Raw genomic sequence first — 22,664 nt, 5'->3', positions numbered from 1 at the left:
TTATTTGCATGTGGCTCGCGACAGGAACGGACCACAATCGGCCGATCGGAAGCGCACGGAAAATTGTGACCGTTAACGGGAAAATTGCTCGTTATGCCGGCATTATATCCGGGGGGGATGACGTGTGCGTGGGTTGCACGGGGGCGGCGTTGTGTACGCGCGGTCTGTTTAAAGGGAGACATAAATCTGAATCAGGGTGGACGAATTGCACACGTCGAAATAATTTATCGCCGGTTCGACGGTGCCAGCCTTCGTTTCCATTGGAGTTTTCGCTGGCTGATCTCGAGCCATGGGAACACGAGGGATTACTCGGGGGCAATAATTTCCGCCTTGGCTTTGTCCCGTGAGAAATGAATCTCGGATGATCGCCCTAACCTTCAATCTCAAACTTTCATTGATCCTATCGAAATTAATCTTGAATCTTGTTAATATGGCAAACTGACAGTATCAGATATTCTGTATTTATAGTGAAAATGGAAAGTAAACGACTGCTACAAAGTCCTTATTAGCATGATTTGCAAGGGAAAATTTTTGCGACTACTGTCACAGTGTAGCTGAACATTTTCACTGGATACACACAATTTACACTGGAGTCTGCCGCAGAGAAAGGGTTAAACTTATAAATTAAGCTTTTCCATTCATCGTGTATCCTATTTATTGTGAAAGGGTAGTTTACCCTTTACTCTCAGCGCCATCGAGTACCGTAAAATGCTTCGATTTAATCTAACCTGGTATCGATCTAATACATTCAAAACTAACTGAATTCTCTTCTGTTCCCAGGGGGTCCCGCCAGCACTCATGCTCTAGTAAAAGCTCGAACGTACTGAGAGCGGAGTGGACAAGAGGCAGCACGATGTGGCGCGTACTAGTCATCACGGTCGTCCTGGTCGCCACGTCGGTGGGCGACAAGGTAGCGGTCCTGCCCCACGACGTATATCCGGGCTACGAAGTCACCCAATTCGACACGAAACGCCCGTCGAATTTCCATCTGATGGAGAACGGTTACTCGAAGTTCTTCACCGTACTTGGGAACGGTCTGGTGATGACCACATCCGATTTATCCCCGTTGGTCGACCGTCCTGTGAATCTAATCGTTCTCGAGGATCTGGCGAACGGGACCGAGACACATTTCCTTCATCTCTACGTGATTAATCGCAGGAACATGATCACCTTCTCCCACGATCATCTCGGTGTGGGTGAGGTTTCCGAAAACTCTGCGGCAGGCACGTTGATCGACGGTTTTCCGGTTCTGCGGGCACGAGGAAGCTTCCCAGTCCATTATGCGATCCTCCCGGACGAAACCGGGGATAGAGCGTTTATTCTCAGGGAGGAGGATTCGAATAAAACTGGCTTCAATCTGACACTGAACAGCCAAAAGGAAGGCGTCCGAGTGGTGACCGCGAAGCCCCTTGATCGGGAAACTAAGAAGCTCTACGCGGTCACGATACACGCTTCCGATGGGAACTTCCTTAGCACCTCGCGAATCAACGGGGTGGTCCACGTTCTCGATGTGAACGACAACAGTCCTGTATTCGAGAAGGAACTGTACATGTTCGAGATCAGACCAACTAATTTGGACGCGATTCACAAGAATTCTGTAGCCCTACCGGGCTGGAAACGTTTCGCCACGGTCGGCAAGGTTGTAGCAAAAGATGCTGATGGGGACAAGGTCGCGTACAAATTGCTCACGTCCAGCAGCCTGCTGGTAGTCGTCCCACAAACCGGTGAACTTATGCTAGCTGGAGAGCCGGAAATTACGATCGACGAGGACAGCGAGTGCGTGGTAATCGTGGAGGCTCACGATGTCAGGACACCGAGCCGATCGACCGAGAAACCAGCCAAGGTTGTCGTTCGATTCGTCACGTCCGAACCGATGGAGATGCAGGTACATCGGATCGAGAAACGAAGGGTGACCAGAGCCGTCAGGCCGACGAAGAAGGTGGACTTCACAGAGGCGGACGGCGATGTTCAGGGGAAAATCGCGTTTTATCTGGAGAAAGAGAACGAGAAGGAGACGTATAAGATTCGGGACGATAACAAGTGGGTCACCGTAGGACCTAATGGATCTGTCATTGTCAAGCAGAAGTGGGATTACGAGGAATTAGGGTCGGAAAAGACTATTGACTTTTGGGTGACCATCACGAATACAGGTATGAATAGTTTAATCGTCGATGACGTTTTAATATTTTTCACCACTAATGAATGGAATATTAATTCGTTATATTTAGGCATTGGGTTGTCCTATGACTAAACTGCGGATTTCATGCATTTATAGCATATGCGATGGTACCAAATTTAATATATTAATTGTTTAAGTCTTGAATTATGTTATTGTCATTTTTTTACCGCAATTTTCGTTTCAGTTACATTAAAACTGTTCAAATATATTTTTTTTTTTTTTTATTCAAACAGCTAAATATGGTGTCTTCGAGTGCTGGTAACATTTCATAGCCTCTTAGAGTGACTTCAAAGAAGTTGTAAATACTTATAACTTATAAGTTATAAGTTCTAGCTAGGTTCTAAGTAATTGGTTAATGGCAACATTTTATTGTAATGTAAGTGGTCCCACAAAAGTTTAATGAACTTCAGTACGGTTTTGATTCTTTAGGGCCTGATATTAATACAGTAAAAAATTGTCTATTTGTTTCTACTTTTAGAGATCGATACTTGCCTGAACATCTGCAGTCTTACTAAGTATGACAGATTCGAGTTTGGTGCATACATAGATAACTAATTCTTCAGTAATATAATATGTATATCGTTACAAAAATTCTTGTTTAAAACAGACTATTATTGCGTATTGTTATGGATCAATCTGTTAAGTTCAAATTAACACACATCATGATACTTAATTATTCAAGAAGGGTGATTAAAAACTGTATCGCCAATCATAAATTAACGAATACTGAGATGATCAATAATGCACAAAAAATTATCATCTCGAAAGACTTAAAACTGTTAAATTCGTTATAATAATAATTACTTGTGGGACAACCTGATGTCTTTGGAGTTTAGTTTCACTTGAATGATACTTTCTTTGAAAAAAGTATCCATTAGAAAATGATTAAAAAACCGTTGTCTCTCATTACATTAATTTGTGTAACGTTTTATAACTTCCAATGATTAATTTTTATTTTTGTGTTCACTCCGTGGCCGAAGAACGGTGTTTACAGTACCCACCGTATACCCAGTGTCGATTTCACGGTACACTTTTAATTTATACCTTTATTCTTCACGCCATTTGCATACAGTCGTTCATGCGTCACTAGTTTACCTACGCTATGGCTGGGTTTTGTTCTCTCCTCTCTGGACTTTTTCTTAAAGGGGACAAGAATTAGAGAAATAATATTTCTTTATTTTGTTCTGAGAGCAAACCATAATTGATTGTATTGTAGTGATTGTCTCGTTGGATTAAGTACATGTTGAAACGTTCTAAGAAATACTCTGTAGAACAATCATAGAATTGAAAATCTGAGCTTGCCGTGAATAATGGAATATAGAAGTACATATTATAGAAGTTTCTGATACATAGTAAGATAAATTGATAAAATAAAGAGAAACTTTAGCAACGAAATATTCAATAGTACTGAATGGTAAATGATGTGTCATTGCAGTCATGAAACCCTTATGTCACTAAACCTTCAAAAAGAGATACGAATTTATCTATTATAGTTTACAACGCGTATAGTTAGTACATTATTTAAACATTTCTTACTACGTAAAAATCCTTATGCCAATACCAAAAAAATAGCAACCACGAATATTTTAATGAAAAATCGAAGATATTTCGGTGATAGAAAACAATTATAAGGCAAAAGGCTGTACAATTTTTTTTCTGTAGAGTTTGTAAAGTTAAGTACTAGCAAAATATTAATTTCGATATCCCAGTGAGGGTTTACAAAATTCTGGTGTGAAATTTTATAGGTGAAACAGCTAGATATTCCATTCCACTGGTACCGTGTGTGTAGGTAAATATATAAATTTACCTACACATGACAGAATAACATGAATAACAACTTTGACAATATTACACTACATCTAAGAAGTTTGATGGCAGCGTTTATTCATGTATGTTGACAAAATTACACGCGAACGAGGAGCGTGCCGAAAAGGGGGGAAGCCTAATTCCCCTCGCGTGGCAGAAATCCGCGGAGCCGGGTGTACTATGTATACATATAGTAAGGGAAGCAGGGCAAGAAATACGCGGCGCTGACTTCCGGCGCGGGCTTTCTGCGCGGCGCTCGCACGTGGATACAATTTCCTTTTGAAACCGGGGACTGTTCGAGCGTTCGTTTCGTATCGTCCGTCCCGACGTTAATTACTGTTTCGCCGAGTAGAATGAACGGAACGCGTGTTACGCACAAAGGGGCCCCGGAGGGAATTGAATTACATATTCCGGTCGGTTTAAACGTTACACATGAAATTATGATATCGTGGTGACTTGTGATACAATTTCGACCATTTTACATATACAGGGTGTCTCAGCTAACTTGAGCACCTCGAATAATGACTTAACTGTACCTTATGAAAATTTTGAGACGTGGAACTTAAATGGTATCAAAGGGCACATTTTATAAGGTACGTGCTTTTTTGCGGGTGGAGACACTTCAGAGATGTCAAGGTCACTTTAATTTTTTTTTACCGGAGTGACCTCTATTTTGTACCATAGATCGATAGAGTATCAAATTCTGAGTAAAAATGTGTTGATCCTCATATTTCCCTCAATCTAATAGTTAACGAGATATTTACAAAATAATTTTGAATACCTACTTACTATCTGGAAGCCATAGGTTTAATTTAATTGTAAAAACGGAGCTAAGAACCATTTATTATATTTATCTTTTACTTCAAGCTTTTGTTATTTTTATTATTATTTGTTCAAATGCAATAGAAAGACAGAAATAAAATGAAAATTGTCGATTTTCGGATAATCAGTGCGTCTGGTCTTTCTTGCCGTGTATTCCACTGTTACTCATGCTTCTATATCACTCTTACTAATAACGAATCTTTTCTTTCCCGCACCCTCGGCTTCCAAAGGATTCCAATGTAAGTAGAAACACGTTTCATATTCATTATCCACATATTCATCCGTCTGTACAGTCTGTATATAATATTATATGTACCAACAAGTAATTCGCTATTTCATTCGATAATGATAAAGTAAACTGAACATACTAACAAATACCAGTTGATTTATAAATGATTTCCATTTGTTTTCTTAATCTTTTTATTACAGGCAACTTGTCTCCAAGATAAATAATCCGAGAATGACTAATTTCGCGACACTTTTAATAACCACCTAAATGTTATTTTTCGTGATCGTTTCGGAAATAGTGTACCACTTACTGTTAATTGAAAGTCAAAGAAAAATTTTTATGTGGTCTGTAGTTAAGGATTTACAATTAATATCAATCCATTACACTATCATCTAGTAACCTAATAACTACGATTGATTTGCAGTATTCTTATAATCATTGTTACTCGAGCATAATTCTGTAATTCTTGTTGACTTCATGCTTGCCAAAAATTTTTAGAAGGATTTGAACCAATTTTGAGTCAAGGATTTTGAAGAAGTACGAGTGACATTGTCAACACTAGAATTACCAGTGTTGAATGTATACTAAATTAAATTATATAATATCTTAATATACGTAAAATACAATACGATCTAACATAATACAGTACAATAAAACATGTACGGTAAATTGAAAAGTCAACATAAATTCGGTCAAAACCACTATTACAATATCAGGAAATGTTAAATAAGAAATGTATAATCCGTCATTCTCACGAGTTTGGTAATTCTAGTGTTATATTGGCATAGATTTCAGATGTCCTTCGAAGTACAATTATTTATTTATTAAAAGCAAATATGTTTGTAGAAATAGTGAATTATTCGCTGGTACAACTGATACGTAAAAAATGAAATACTTGATGACAGCTTTTGGTAGCTGGGTAGTTCGCGTAGAACGAAGCAATTAGTTTTCCTTGCATTAGACGCTTATTCGATGTAGAGCTTGCGACGTAGAGTGCTGTTGCCGAGTCGACGATGCTTATAGGCGGTGACGGAAGAAGATGTAAGTTAATAATCCAAAGACCGTTTTTCTACAAGAAATCGTGTTACCGAATAACGTTCTGGTAAATCGACTCGGAAAGGACCTTTAATGTTGTCACGAAGAAATTGCCGGAAAATACCATTACTGTAATAATTAGTGAAACAAGTCGAAATAATACTAGTATTTGACAGAATTATGAATTATCTGGAATTTGAAAGTTGAAGTTACGTCACCCTTAACAATATTAAACGATTATAGTGTCGTGTGATTGATTTTTGAAAAATATTCACTAAGTATCAAACTCTAAAATTACCTTAATACACTAATAATTAAGTTGTAAATATTTATAGGAATTTTCATTCAAATGTCTATAGGTAATCAGAGTCAAGAAAAAAATTGTTTCACCAATTAACAGATCGACTGCCAGATATCACTACTAATGAAAATTCAACTGAATTAAAGCAAATATTAATATTACAAAAAAGATTTACGATAGTAACTATTCTTTTCATTTTTCTGAATTTTATAAATCTTCACCAAATCTGTTTCAGTCCATATTCTGTCATAAATATTAATTCTCAGCTCTGAACCAAACATCTATGACATTTAAAAAAACGAGATGAAGAGTTTCTTAATGCCGATTAGACTCTATTATTCATACAAATGCATAAAATTAACAATTTATTGATTTCGTATAAGCACGAATAACAGGCGTGATAATCATCGTAATCGTTTTCGTTTCAACTTCTGTCTGTAATTTTACATTCCATAAAATATACTATTCGTGACCGTAACGAAGGTAGTTCCGATCTGTAACACTGTATTATTGTAATACAATGTAATGGTATTTGAGCTGCAATACTGATACCTATGGGTGGGGCAGTGTATTATAGCGCGGATCGGGATATTTCATATACAGATGCGTCGAATTTAACAGGTCAAAGGTCAAAGCGTAGGCGGCGATAATGTCAAATGGTATTCGGTCACCGCCTATACATATGAGCACTGTCCACCATTTTCTGTCAACGTGCGTGTGCACGTTGCGAACTGCATATCAATAATCGGGCGACAATTACAGACACGGACAATCAGCGTGTCATTATCAACATGAAGGACGTTAACGATGAGCCGCCGTACTTCGTAAATCGGCCCTTGCCAATGCAAACGGTGGTACAGCTGAACGCGCCGCCGAATACACACGTGTTCACCCTACAAGCACGGGATCCTGACACCGACAGCAATATTCACTACTTTATGGTTCGAGATCGGAGTACGTAGAAACTTCATATCGTAATTACTTTTTCCCTTGGGAGTCCTGTAAAAACTTGTGTAATAATCAATCGAAATACCACGCGATTTAACCCTTTTATTCCCAACTTATTTAACAATTACAAAAAATATATTTTTGTATTTTTATATATATATATATATATATATAAATGATTCACAAGAACATTTCAACATTTTGAAAACGTTTAATATTAAATTCGTAGCGAGTTAGCAACGGTTTTACTTTTATCGTAGGTACGTATAATAATTTACATTGTGAGGTTTTTATAATGTTATACAAAAATTCATGTTTGATGAATTGCTTTTTCAAAATTGGAACTTATTACATTTTCTTTGCGCAATTAAAACAGTGTAATTATATGTACATTGTTATTGAAAAGATTAGAAATTATTGTGAAATTGTATTTCAATAATTATATAGACGAAGTTCTACAAGTTAGAAAGAGTAGAATTGTATTAATATGTACCAGATTATTAATGCAGAGATTCTATACACATAGATCTATATATTATCTATACATAGAGTATTTACCTAAATTGTATATATCAAATATATAAATTAACGAATTTAACAGGAACATTTACAATTTGCAAACACCTTTGAGAATTTCATCTTTCGAAATGACGTTTATCGTTAAATAAATACTGAGTTTTTCAACCTAAAGAAGTCTAAATTAAACGTTTATTAGGGAAATAAACTTCACAGAAATATAATTTGAAGACTGGATCTATGTATCTCTATCTGTAACTTGTGTTTGAGTTTAGGAGTTATGGCCCCGAAAATTTCAAATCAAATCCGATTGCAACTTAGGAACCAAAACAAATTAGAAAAGTGTATCGGAATACTTTGCCAATAAATCTTGTACAAGTTACAAATGGAATATGAAAGGGAAATTTACAATTCTTATTAATTTGTCTGATGAAAATTCTGTATTTCCTCCTACAGAAAACTGTTAACTGTTTACAAATTCGTTTATTAAAAGGACAGATAACATGAAAATTCACAAAAAGTTCCTGTGTATAGAAGAACGAAGAAATACTGTAACCAATTTTAAAGTGATGGGAAACATCACAGCGTGGGCGTTCTGAATCCACTAACCTAACAGAAGGAAAGAGTTATAACAGAGTTTCGTTCGAATCGAATATCATTGTTCTTCCTATCTGTTACTAGTCCTGGATACAATTTGAACTTCTATCCATGAAATATCAACGGGACTCCCCGCATGAAACATTGAATCCCCGTCGTTTGATGCCACTCGCCATGAAATTATCCGGTTGAAAAATAAATGGGGCACGTTTTGCTTTCAGCTGGAGGCCGTTTCGAGGTAGACGAGCGATCCGGCGTTGTACGGACCCGGGGGACCGATTTGTTTCAGTTGGACATGGAATACGTTCTGTACGTGAAAGCGGAGGATCAGAACGGGCGTATAGACGAGAAGCGGTTTCAGTCGACTGCTGAGGAGCGGTTATCGATCGTAGGTGGAAAACGGGCGCCGCAATTCTATATGAAGGCGTACGAAGCCGAGATACCGGAAAACCAGAAGAAAGACTCCGAGTGAGTTGAATGTCCTTCGAGTTTTCGTCCTGACGAACACTTTTCCACGTTGCTCGTGCCACGATCCAACTCGTAGGATTAAATAATTACAATAGGATTCCGATTATTTGAACTAATAGGGAGACTAATCCATTTTGATGAACAGTTTTTTGAGTAATCTGTCCAAAAGATCCAGAATTTTATATATCACTGAAAATAGGTGAAACATTATCATGTTTCGTCACTCGTTCGGTATTCCGATAATCTGTATTTGGGACTTTCTGATAATTGAGGATATACTGTACAACAAATAAATATAAATGTCGAATGTTTTTTTTTAATCAATATTCTTGTAATGCTTTTAACTTGCAAGTGTAAATTTAATCAAGGAGCATTTTTACATGAGTATCATTTGCTTTTTGACACATTTGATGCTGTGGTATAAAGCTGACGTCCACTGTCGTTAAAAATTATTATAATTCCTAGTCAGATTAAAGTAACGAAAGCTAAGTTAAATTAGTCCAATAAGTAGAATAATTCAATTGTACCCAGTAAAATATAATATATGTTGTTATTTATTTCAGCATCATATCATTGAAAGCAAAATCATTCGCTGATCGCGAAATACGGTACACACTAAAGGCCCAGGGTAAAGGCGCGGCAGGAACATTCAATATTGGCCCGACATCCGGCATCGTGAAGCTTGCTAAAGAATTAGACTTCGAGGATTTACGTCAACCCCACATTTATTCTCTAATAGTGACAGCCACCGAAGACTCTGGAGGTTTCTCCACGTCTGTCGAGGTACCTTGTCTTCGTTTTTCTCATAATTTCTAATAATTACACTTGTACTTCCGTTTATAAGTATTAGGAAATTTATCGGATATACAGTAAATGCTAGAAGGCATTACAAAAATTTCTGAAAGTCTGAAACAAATATTCCTCAGACGCTGTTAAATCTCGATGGACAATATTTATGCTATTATGCAGCAACAAAAAGTGACCTTTTTAAAGATATCATTTTTACGAAACATTACATTTCTTTCATACAAACCAGATGTCCTAATACTTATGAACGGTAGTGTACGAAATTTGTAGACTGGAATGGTTTACAATATTTATAATATTTATATTATACTTGAATAAACTTCTTCCAAGATTTATAATTATTTGTGAATGATTGCAATATTGGTGAATTAGTTTAAACTAATGAAAATATGAAGTTGATGCAAAAGGTACCCCGTATCTATGAAACAAGATCGAAAACAAACTTACAGAATATCAATGAAATTTTGATTGTTTCAAACAATTATCAGTGAATTCTGTACACCTATTTGTTAGAATGTTTCAAAAATAAATATGAATAATAATCCACAATGGTTAGGAAGTTAGATGACACTTTTAGGCCTATACATAGTGTTAACGTAAAGCTTCGCACAAATCAAATCTTTCGCACCAACCTTATATTATCACTTCGAATCGTATAAAATTAATCGAATTAAAATTCTCGTGTGGTTACCAGCTGACCATCCGTGTCTCGGACGTGAACGACAACGCGCCGAAATTCGAGTTGCCTGACTATCAGGCGCACAACGTCGACGAGGATATATCGCTGGGAACGAGTATACTAAAAGTGAAAGCAACTGACGCGGATTCCGGCACGAACGCGGAAATAGAGTATCTGGTGTCGGACGACCACTTCAGTGTCGACTCGAACGGGCTGATTGTTAACAATAAACAGCTGGACGCGGACAACAACAATGCTTATTATGAATTTGTTGTCACAGCCAAAGACAAAGGTACGTTTGTACACTTGGAACGATTGGACAGTGTCTGTGATCAGGGTTACATTAACTTTTTCCTTCATTAAAGAATACACTTACCGAGTTAATATACAGGATGCAACAAAAATGAACTGAAATAGGACACTCGTGAGGCGATTTGGAACAAATTTTTCCTTATTAAAAATGTTATCCGAGGCTTGGTTCACGAAATATTAACGAAAAACCCCGACCAATCACAGCGCGAGTCTGCTGGCCGAGTTCCCGCGACGCATTTTTGCTAAGGAAAAACTTGTTCGAAATCGCCTTACGAGTGTCCCACTTCAGGGACCTGCAACATTTTTGTTACATTCTGTATATTAAGTTAAGAACTGAATAACTGGTTAAGTAATTAAGTAACTAATTACTATTTAATTAACTAATTAGTTTTATCTGTTGGTAAATAATTAAGCAAATGATTAAAGTTCGGTATTTAAGTTAAAAACCAGAATGGTTAATCAAGGACTGTGTAATGTATATTCTTTCTCCCCTCATATCCCCATAGCAATTGCTACTGTTGCCAGAGCAAACGTACTCATAACAGTTATTCATTACTTTAATTCAGTTACGATTTTTCTCAGTTGATTGAAGGTACAAACCGCTAAATATGTCCTTTGATACTTCTTCAAGGCTGTACTTCTTTGGTTCCACTTTCTTACCCTTTTATGTTCAGTGGCAATATAGTTAGAGTCTACTGTATATGTTCACTTTCTTGATATCATCAGGTGTGTCCCTACTAATTACGGTCAACTGTTTCAGGCGAGCCACCGAAAACAGGCACGGCAACGGTGCGGATTTACACGAAGAACAAGAACGACGAGGAGCCGAAGTTCTCCCAGCAGGTGTACACGCCGAACGTGGACGAAAACGCCGGGCCGAACACTCTCGTGACGACTGTGGTCGCGTCAGACAAGGACGGCGACAACGTCCGATTTCGATTCGTCGGCGGCAACACCACGTCCGGTCAGTTCGTGATCGAGGAGATCACCGGTGTGATCCGTCTTCACGGGAAGAACATCTCGTTGGCCAGGGACAAATACGAGCTGAACGTTACCGCCCTCGATGACGGCGCCTGCTGCCCGAACGGCGAGACGACCACGCACACCAGCACCGCTGTCGTTGTGGTCTTCATCACGGACGTTAACGATAACAAGCCGGTTTTCAAAGATTGTAGCTCGTACAACCCGAAAGTCGAGGAGGGCGCGCCAAATGGCAGTACTGTTATCAAGGTCCAGGCGACCGACGAGGACAAGGGCGTGAATGGCCAGGTGAAATATTCGATCGTCCAGCAACCGAATCAAAAGGGGACGAAGTTCACCGTGGACGAGGAGACTGGTCAAGTTCAGACGAATAAGGTACGATCTCAGGAGCAAGTTCTGTGTCTTGTGGATAACGAAGGCGAACCTGTATTATCCTCCTGTTGTCTGTATTCTATAGAAATGGTTTGTTCCTTGTTTAGACGCAAATTTTCCCATTCCTAATATTGCCTTTGTACTTAACAAATTTATAGCGATTCTGGGATCTTTTATGTCAGGCAAATACGTGTATCTGGTAGATGACGTTTCCACAGATATATCAGGCCGTGTATCAGATAATATTTTCTTTGAAAAAGCCTACTAATCGTCACGGTGAATATTTCAATGGAATAAAAATTATTTTCTCAAAAATAAGCATTTTCGTTTCGGTCTGTAATATATAATATATAAACGGCAATAACACATGGTGCAACCTAATACAATGCTTCAACCTAGCTGCGATTCTTAGCTCAGCTGTGAATTTGAAATAATCACGTGGATGGAATAACACGCAAATTAGTACCAATTTCCTTGTACTTTTCGGAACTGTAAGAATGTTTTTGAAGAGATGAGGTTCAAATCAGGTTGAGAGAGACTGTAGAGTCGTAGCATTGATATATTTTGTAAACTACAGATTTTATATAATCAAGATATTACTTTGAAACGAGAGACAAATACGTGAAATTAATACTTTTCGATTTTTTCAGGTATTTGATCGGGAAGGGGACGATGGAAAATTTGTGTCTGTCACTGTCAAAGCAACCGATCAGGGCGAACCTTCCTTGGAAGGTGTATGCTCCTTCACTGTTGAAATCACTGATGTCAATGACAACCCGCCATTGTTCGACCGTCAGGTGAGTGAATATGTTAACGAATGTTTCTGAATATCATAGAATGGTTAATTGTGACAAATTCTAAAGCGAGGTACCAGAATGTGTTTCAGTTGGAAGCATTGAGAGTGGTACTTTATTTTTCATTTATGCAAACGACGCAGCGAGTTTATAAATGGCGTCCTTTATGAAAGAACGAATTTCGTAACAAATGTAAATATTTGTAGAATACGTTATGAAAAAATGTTTTTCATTTCGTTATTATAAGAGGACAGTAATAACTTCATTAAATAAATTCATACTGTCACAATTTCCCACTGCCTACAATGGTCATTTAACGAAAAGGAAAATAACAATTCAAATGAGTAATTTCGTCATTTTTTTGATACGTATGCATTTGTATGGTTATTAGATTATACAAAGATCTACGGTAACTGTAAATCCATGATTAAATTTAATGAAACTTTAGTCAAATGAGACCACACTGAATTGATTTTGAATGAAAAATGTAACTAGGAGAATGACTAGAGGATGAAATCAAATTCGCCAAGGAGGTAAAAAACAAATTGATTCTTCCAAGTTAGGTATGACGATCATAATCAATACATTAGTAACGTACACAGTTTGATAAGTAAACCAGAAAACTTCTGCGGGCGCAGAATTAGAGCTCGTATAGAAAACTTAACTATTAGTATCAATACTGATATATTCCAGAAAATATAAATTTACAAATAATCACGGTTAAGTTTGTAATTACGTTTCTAAGTTTTGTCTAATTTCTAAAAAAAACACTATCAAAATTGAGCCACTGTTGCATTACTACACTGCAGATTTTTATGAAAATACACACCTTTGTGGACTAATTCACAAAGATGGGAGTCAAATAGAAATTTGTTCGCGTTATTAAGTTCAGCGGAAAATAAAATCCTCGATAAACTTTACTAAAAAATTTAAGAGTACTCGGTTTCAGACAATTGTGTACACGATAAATGCATAAAATCCGCATTCTATTTATTACATTTGCAAATAAACACAGATAACCGGCATAACAAATAAAATCCGTATACTTGACGAGCATGTTTATCTCTCCTCTCTCGTTTGCATTCGTTTCACGTTTCATTTGTACAATTTTCCGTTGTTTTCCGCCGAAGCGATACAACCAACAAGCGTCGTTACCATCGGGAAAGGGGCGGTGTGCGTGGATGAACTAGAGGAGAAAATTACCTTTCGCGTTGTCGCATTGCGCCATTTGACCTCCCCTTTGATGCCTGAAGTAGTAACTATCAGGGAATCCAAACAAACGCCGTTCGAAAGAAATGCAAACGATCACGGCATTTTGCATTTTCTGGATGGAATGGCGGTATGGAATAAATAAACGAGCCCTCACACAGGATAAACAAAAGCGAGAGGATCGGTGTTGAATTATTCGTGCGCCGTATGCCAGTCTATCTCGTTCTGATTGCAAAATTAGCATTCGAAATTTTACTTTTCATTATTATTGTTTTTATTATTATACCTCGTAGTTATTTCTTACATAATATTACTATTAGGTTATATTTTATTTGTTCTTTAGGGATTTTTTTGTGTTGTCTGTTCTGTTACACGAGAATGGTTTTTCTACCAAAAAGGTTACAAATGAAATTATTTAACACGTTCCGTGCCACAGTGAAAAAGGCCGTACGTAGCCAGACACTCTTTATTTCGTTCTTCAAGTCATGAATTATTGAAACTGTGTCTTTTGTTAATAGAGGATGTTGTGCCACATGCACCACCGATGGTACTGCATATGTACTGAAAGTAGTTGCTCTTAATCAGCAGGTAGCAGTTGCAATCGAAAATAAATACAAGTAGAAGAAAAGTTCAATGCTTTCTTGGTGAATAAATGTGAAAGGAACAAATTTTGTCGATTCTCGGAAAATTAATGTAATATTGCAAATGATACTCTCAACAAATAATAATACTTTTCCACAAGTATTACTACGAGTGCATTTCATCTTATTAATATCTAGTCCAGTGATGAGCACCCTTTTTTTCCAGCGCGCCAAAATTGCAAATAACCGCAACCTTAAAGAACCCAATTGATTAATGTAAAATTTACTAGTTTACTTTAACGTTCTCATTAATTTTCTTCACTTTTGTCGATTCAAGTAGATCGCTCAAACAACTTTGGCCACAAGTAAATAATTAACGGGAGTTGCTCATCACTGATCTAGTCAATGCTCGAACGGAGGTGATACATAATATTGTTAAAGATTTTTCTATCTCGATACACGTGTAACTAAATTATTCGTTTATTTTCAGCGATACATTGAAAACGTGAAACAGGACGCGAGTATTGGCACGAACATTCTAAGAGTGTCGGCATCGGACGAAGATGCCGACAATAATGGCGCCATAACGTACTCGTTGAGCTCGGTTAACAATGACCAGGGCTTGGAGTACTTTGAGATTCAACCAGAGTCTGGTTGGATCGTGTTAAAGAAGCCCCTAGACGTGAGTACTCCTATTTATGATAATCATCATATACGTAATTCTTTAGCAGTAACGAACATAAATCGTTCTCCGATGGATTGCCGTGCGTCCTCGAGCGAACGACTTCCGGTTCGTCCTCGAGCTTCGATTTATTTCACGTCACTGTTTTTCATTCACGCCATGTTTCTCAGCATTGATGTATTCGGACGAATTTGAAATTACGCGATATTACTGAAATTATTCAAAATATTCGTTCCGAAAAACCTGTCAAATGCCGAGAACCCACGTTGCAATCGATCTCATAATATTACGCCCGTACGCACATACACGTATAATTTCGAGTGACTCCAAATATATGTGTGTGCGCGTATACCATAGAATATATAACATATATATATATATATATATATATATATATATATACAATGTTATTTATATTTAATAATATATGAATACAAAACTTAAGTGTACACCTTCTGCCGATATATTTGTACGTTTACGTTGACTTACGTTCTTTAACACGAATCCGTTTTTGTTGCTGATATCGGATAAATTGTATACTAATATACGTTTTGTGCGTCGGCCAATTATTTCTCTAATTATCACTAAATATGCAACGACAATGAGTTTCCTTTTTACGGCACATGTATAGAACTATTTTAATTCCCATTGATATGCACAATGTGTTCACTATGGTAAATACTTAGCTATGCCTGATTTTCCTTCAAACGCTTCATGTACCTGAATCGATCGACCGTTCGGGCTATTTTTGCAACAAGAACACTCTCTCTCTGTCTTTCTCATTCTTTCTATCGAGCAACATGCTCGCGGCGCGAGTACCTACAAAATTTTTTTTTTTACTTTTGTTCTGTTACAACAACGGTCCAAATCGAGCATTTCGAAACGATAACCTCTATACTCGTCTCCAGTGTTTTTACGTATTTTTTTTTCTCTCTCTCTCTCTCTCTCTCTCTTTTTCGGATCGCCGCGGTCGGTCGTCGACGAGAACGTTTCACGCCGGCTGATTTTTCTCGGTTTTCTCCCCCCTAAATACCCTACCGACTGTTTTTTCGTTTCGTTCCCTTCCATTTCGTTTTTCGTTTGATTCGCGTTATCATTCGACTTCCGTTCTCCGATCGTTTCTCTTTCTTTCTGTTGTTCCTTCGACCAGTTCCGGCAATCGACTCGTGTCTCGCTTCGCTCGAAAACGTTGATCGTTTGTTTACTTTTTTCCTTATTTCGAATAATCCGGGACCGATACGCGTTGCTTGCCGTTCTTCTTATCTCTCTATCTCTTTGTCCACTGGATTGGTTTTTGTATACTCTCATGATTTCCTGCACCGCGAATCATCGTGACGTGACCGAAACGTCGGGGGAATTACACCGAGAATCGACGGAAACGAAAAAAGAAGAAAATTAAATCGGGGGAAATTAACGAAGAAAAAGAAAAAAGAAACAAAAAGAAAAACGGTTCGCGGTTTTCGAGTCGCGGCGCGAAAACGAGCGTGTGTGCGTGTGCACTTTTTTTCTTTTTTCTTCATTTTCCAATGACCTAGCCGAAGGAGAACGATGATGTCTGGCCGCATAATACATACTTTTTCACTTGACCCGTCATTTTTGGACGCACGTTTTGATGTCACTGCGCCCGCGGCGAACACGACAGTGAAAGGAACGAACGAATAACAGAGCGAAAAAAAAAAGAAAGAAAGGAAAGCGAAACGATCGACCTTTTACCACCCGAACTAATCAACCTTTTTTAATTGTTCTCCTTAAACATAAAATACTAATGTGAATGTTTTTCAAAAGGGAAGTGATGTTTTTTGAACTTCCAGGAGCAGGTGGGAACGACATTTTTTGAGCCCCACGTACGGTGTACTTCAACCTCTACGCATTTTGTGGTGCATCAGACATAAACAATTTTTGAAAATGCTTGCATATTTTATATGAATGTGTTTTTGATTCCTTTACAGGAACGGATCTCGCTCTCACTCCTATCCTTCATCTCTGCTATCTCTCTCACTCTCTATTTCTATCTCTCCACCCCCGCTCCCCCTTTCTGTCTCGTATTCTCCTTTTTTGTTTAGAAATTTTTCTTTTTCGTTTTATCTGTTCTTCTCGTCTTCCGTTTACTTTTGTTTGTCAAAATTCTTTCTTTACTTTGCATCGTGATCAACATATACAGGGTGTTAGTAAGAGCGTGGGACATTTTCACAAGGTGGATTCTATGTGTCAAACTGAGAGGAAAATGAAATACATCTGACGCGATAGGTTATACTATCTGAACAGTCGATTCTCAGATACACGGGATCGATCGATAATCTAGTTACATTTATGAATGAAATAAAATCAATTGAAAGATAAGCTTGAGTCCAAACTAGGATCCTTTCAATAAATACAAAATCAAATCAATGAAACAAACTCATGAAATACTTGAAGAACGCATCTCTGATGTAGAATACCCCACTGTGTCAGACGTATTTTAAGCGTATTTCTCCTATAGTTTCCCTAATGAATAACTCGGAAGGAAAGCTTCGAACGTAAATTCGTCTTAGTTTGATACATAGAATCCACCCTGTGAAAGTATCCCAAATTTTTATTAAGACCTTGTACATCTTCTGTCTCTTTCTCTCTCTGTAACCTATTTCTTTGATTTTTGAGACAGTTCACAAAAGACCTTTGAACGAAACTAAAGATCATTTTTACCCCATTTGCATTTTGTTATCGTAAACTGTGAGAAATATTTTTCACCGTTTCTTTGTTTTTTTTTCTCTCTATTTTTCGGTTCCCTTTTGTGCTGGAACGGATTCGAGTAACTTTTTCCTTTTTCTTTTCCATTTTGTATCTTTCCGTTTTTTTTTTCATTCCCATTCTTTCATTCCCCGTTCACCGTTCGCCACCCGACTCTCTTTCCTCTATCTCCTCGCAAACCACGACGTGACTGACAATGAGCCAAAAAAAAAAAAAAATGAAAATAAAACGAGAGACATTTTTTGCCGAGAGCGCAATAAACGATAAAAAAAACCGTAAGAAATCTGTCCGTGGTGTGACATTTTTTCTTCTGTGATTGGGGCGGCATACCATTGTCGTAACGGAACAGAACATAACGAATATAAAATGCGGATCCATAATACAAAACGACGAAGCGACGTTAACAAAAGTATTAAAAAAAAACCAACAAAAATGCTAATCCACGGTAAAAACGTCCATCGGTTTTTGAGTGTCGTTAAAACGAAAGAATCAGACGAGGGGTCGTCATAATTTTTTTATTCCTTCTCTCTGTAAACTCCGGCCACCCTTCCCGTGGTCCAATTGAACCTCTTTTCTCCCCTCTTTGTCCTCAAATATCACGAGCTCTGTGTTTCTCTCTCTCTTTCTCTCTCTCTATGTACATCTCTCTGTCTTTCTAACTCTCTCTTTCTTTCTCTCTCTATATCTCTTTGACTCTTTCTCTCTCTTTCTCTCTCTCTCACGTCACCCGACTCCTACCCACCACCCCCGATGCCTCTTTAAACGCATTCTCGCTTGCATGCAAATTGCCTGCATTGGTTGATTTCGTAAAGGAACTAATTTGAATTTCTTATTGTTTATGTTTGTGTTCATTGCACCATTTACTTTCTTCGGATTTGATGATGACAAAAAAAAAGGGCTGTTTTCCAGTAAGTAGGAACTATGTTCTTGTGTTTCCGACACTATTCGCATCGAGAACACAGTATAACATTGACTAGCACAAATGTTATACCGGCGCAACAGAGAAAAAGAAAAGAAAGCAAAAAAGAACGAAAAAAAAAAAAAGAAAGTACTTGTATACTAGTACGATATTCGTTGCAGAATGTACTAGAGCGCAAGGTTCCGTTCGATTTATTGTGTGTATACCATTTTTCAATTTATTTGTTACATCTTTTTGTTTCTTATCGTTTCGAGTGATTTTCAGTTCTCGCCTCTGTTGTTGTTCTACGATTGTTGTCACTCGGAGACGTCACTCTTGTATTTACTTCTTTTTTTTTCTCTTTTGTGTATCGCTCTCTCTTTCTCTCTCTATTTTCTGTCTCTCTGTCTATAATCTATCTGTACTCTCTTTCTCTGTCTCTATCTTCGATTAAATATTTTACTTTTCACTTTTGATTTCAACTTTTGTCTGTTCTTGATTTACCATGCGCGATCAGTTACGAGGTTTTGGTTTTGTTTCTGTTCCTCCTTCTTTTGTCAGTATTATTATTTTTTTTTTTTCGTTCGTTCTCTCTCGTTTCTCTCTTACTTTAATAACTCGTTCACTCGTGTCACCGCGCCTTTTGGTTCGTTCTCTCGTCCCGGTCTCGGGCGTATCCGCAGGTGAAGGACCTCCGCGATTTTGGATACCGGCGGTAACGATTTCGTAGATCCTTCCCCAGAAGACGTTTCGGTTTCTTTCATGATTTTCTTCTGAAATGAAATTTACAACTTCTATGGTTAACATCACCTCCGTACTAATCGGTATTCCATATAATGGTTTACAGCTAAATTTTTAAAACCGCAGCTAATACAGAAATTTACAGCTAAATTTTTGTAAAAAAAATTTACGTCGAAATTCCTGTAAATATCTGATAAGTTATGCTTTTCGTACATATTTGTAGTGTGTACCGTTTACCTGTGCATTAATTTCAGATATTAAAGTGAGTTCATATTGTGGTGAGAATGAAACGTCATCGGTACAGAAGATCGACGAAATCATTTCAAAACGCTTATGTGTGACGGTGAACGTTAAATGTTTCGATATGTACATTTTCACTTTCCATACGCGTAGACAGAACGAAATAAAGAATGCCGCCCGGTAAGTATCGCTTATATAGGACCTGATCACCGTTGAAAATGATCGAATGATCGGGCATTTGAATCGATCGACGGTTCGCAGCGACGCAAGAAAACCGATCCGACATAATGGACAGAGAATTTTTAAGTCGATCAAAGATTGGCAGACGCGTCGAAGATTAACCGTAAACGAATTCCTTGGAAAAAAAAAAAAAAAAAATACGGAGGTCTGGAAACGTTAAAGCGGATACCCACGAGACTGCATGGTCCTTCACTCTCTTCTATCTCTTTCGTTTCGTTTCGCGATCAAAGAGAAACATACTACCCTCCGGGTCGTTCTCGACAAGTTGTTACCGCGCTCGCCGCCACCGAGTGACTTATCTCTATCGGTAAAACGCCAACAAAAAAAAAAAGTAAAGAAACAGAGCAGAAAAGCAAAAGAAACCAAATAAAAATCGAAAAAAAAAAAAAAATGAACCAAAAAAAAAAAATTCATCCGCCAACAACAGTCCCGAACAAAGTGTCCTGTGAGTTGACGGCCCAATGTTTTGCCACTAGCGTGACAGCTATCGCCTGCGAGTACGGGCCTCCGACAGAGGGATTCAAGTCTTGCACGCAGACGTGGACGTTGAGTTAGACGTCGTAGACAGAAACAATAAACCACCTGTGTGGGATGCGAATGTATACGGCCCCATTCACATCAAAGAAAATGTCACAGTGGGTACTGTAGTGACGTCGGTGAAAGCCAGGTTTGTATGCCACGACATGACCGAGACAAGACACGTGACATGCCGTGCCGTGCCATGCAGTGCTACTCCCAATATCGCCCTTCTGTCACACTTTCCTACACGTCCCACCCTTTTTCTTTTATCTCGTCTCTTTTACACTTCGTTCCTATTCTCCTCGTCCTACCATCATTCTATAGCCCCCAAGTTCATGCTTTTTTCCAAACGGTATTTCTGTCACTGGGTCATTAACAACCCCTTAGTTTTCTGTCATATACGTATACGTTTCGGTCTTGGTTGATATTCTATTACATTCTAACGTTACACTGTTTTCGTTCCATTGCGTACATGATATTGAATCTCAACGGGAGCTGAGGCATGCATGGTTAAGCGCGGCGCGGTAGATCGCTGATTGGTCGGACACTCCTACCTACTACTACCTACTACTACTGTTACTACAAACTACTACTACCATTACTATACTATTACCACTACTGTTCTATCCCTTACTTATGTTAATTGTTACCATTCGTCGGGGCTGATTCACCGGTGAACGCTTGGGTAATCGAGGGGCGTCGAGGTTGGGTCAGCTATCTAGGTGTCCAAAGGACGCATCTGCAAAGTCTGTTAGAAATGGAATTCGATCGAAAGACCCTTGTAGCGATCGACGCGAATGGATTCCCAAGCCGTGGACGAATCGGTCCCGACGACTCTAGCGGAAAAAAAAAACATCTCTAGATGTGTACGAGTTCGGAAAACCAGGTGCCGGATTGTCCTTAGCGCGATGATCCGTATAGGGTAGGCGAGGATGTAGCGAGAGAGGTCCAGGTCTCCCCTTCCAAGACAATTCGTATTTGGGGTTTTTGCTATTTTCTTTCACGAGCAATATGCAGGTGCAGAAAGCGGGCGCGAAGGCGCATCAGCGATCCTTGTCTCGAGGGGGCCACATCCGGTGTCCCCGTTGTTCAGCACACGGTTCGGCTTTCAGCTGCGCCGTCTAGTCCCGCTTTGCTTAGAGCGTTTAATCGCGCTAATAGAGGGCTAACCCGTGCGAGCAGTGGGTCCCGGTGAATGATCCTGGCGGACGAAAGACGAGCTAGGATGATTTAACATACGATGATATTAACCGGCTACACCAGCGTGTAAAGCAAATATGACTGGCAGAAATGATACCCGGACGAACACGCACAGAACGGCGGAGTGACAGAGAGAGAGAGAGAGAGAGAGAGAGACAGAGAGAGCTAGATTTTAAAAACCGAGAGCAGCGCTCCTCTGAGACAAAAAAAAAAAAAAAAACCACTGCCACGAGTCATTACGCCTGACACTAACGCCATTTGTTTTTTGTTCCCGTTTGTTATACACGCGGTCTGGTGTAGCGTGAGATGTACAAGCTGGAAGCGATGGCCCAAGACAAGGGCTTCCCGCCCTTGTCGCGAACGGTGGAGGTACAGATTGACGTTGTGGACCGTGCGAATAATCCGCCCGTATGGGACCACATAGTGTATGGCCCGGTCTACTGTAAAGAGAACGTGGCCGTCGGGGCTAAAGTTGTGTCTGTTAAAGCCAGGTCTGTCACACTGTTAATGCTCCGTGCGGCTCTGCACGAACCCGCCCTGCACGCAAATCTCGTGGCAGTATTGTTCTTGTGCACGTTAATTGATATTGTGTACGATTCCATATATATACACACATACACGCGCGCATCTACACACAGATGATCTAACACACATTCACACGTACCACGCTCGCGTACGTTATCATTGATCATGTCTGTAGTAATGGGCTCAACACGCTTTGAACGTGGGGGGAGTGGGTTGTTGCGAATCGCTTTGCGTATTATTCGAAGATAGACAGTTT

At 38.7% G+C, this 22,664-nt stretch overlaps 1 protein-coding gene across 1 annotated transcript; it reads left to right on the top strand.

Moving 5' to 3' along the window:
- The first annotated feature begins 853 nt into the window (after positions 1–853).
- Positions 854–22,463, top strand: LOC107188353 (neural-cadherin-like). Its single transcript, XM_015576629.1, is given in 11 exon segments — positions 854–2,150; positions 5,038–5,046; positions 7,135–7,326; positions 8,655–8,901; positions 9,465–9,684; positions 10,403–10,679; positions 11,460–12,055; positions 12,703–12,849; positions 15,127–15,318; positions 22,184–22,429; positions 22,431–22,463. Coding segments are annotated over 11 exon segments (3,456 nt in total).
- The last annotated feature ends 201 nt before the right edge of the window (positions 22,464–22,664 follow it).

The sequence above is a fragment of the Dufourea novaeangliae genome, unplaced genomic scaffold, assembly GCF_001272555.1.
Source record: "Dufourea novaeangliae isolate 0120121106 unplaced genomic scaffold, ASM127255v1 scaffold124, whole genome shotgun sequence".
In the NCBI taxonomy this organism is placed as follows: domain Eukaryota; kingdom Metazoa; phylum Arthropoda; class Insecta; order Hymenoptera; family Halictidae; genus Dufourea; species Dufourea novaeangliae.
Note: the sequence above shows the minus strand (reverse complement) of the source record. Positions and strands in the feature narration are given on the sequence as shown.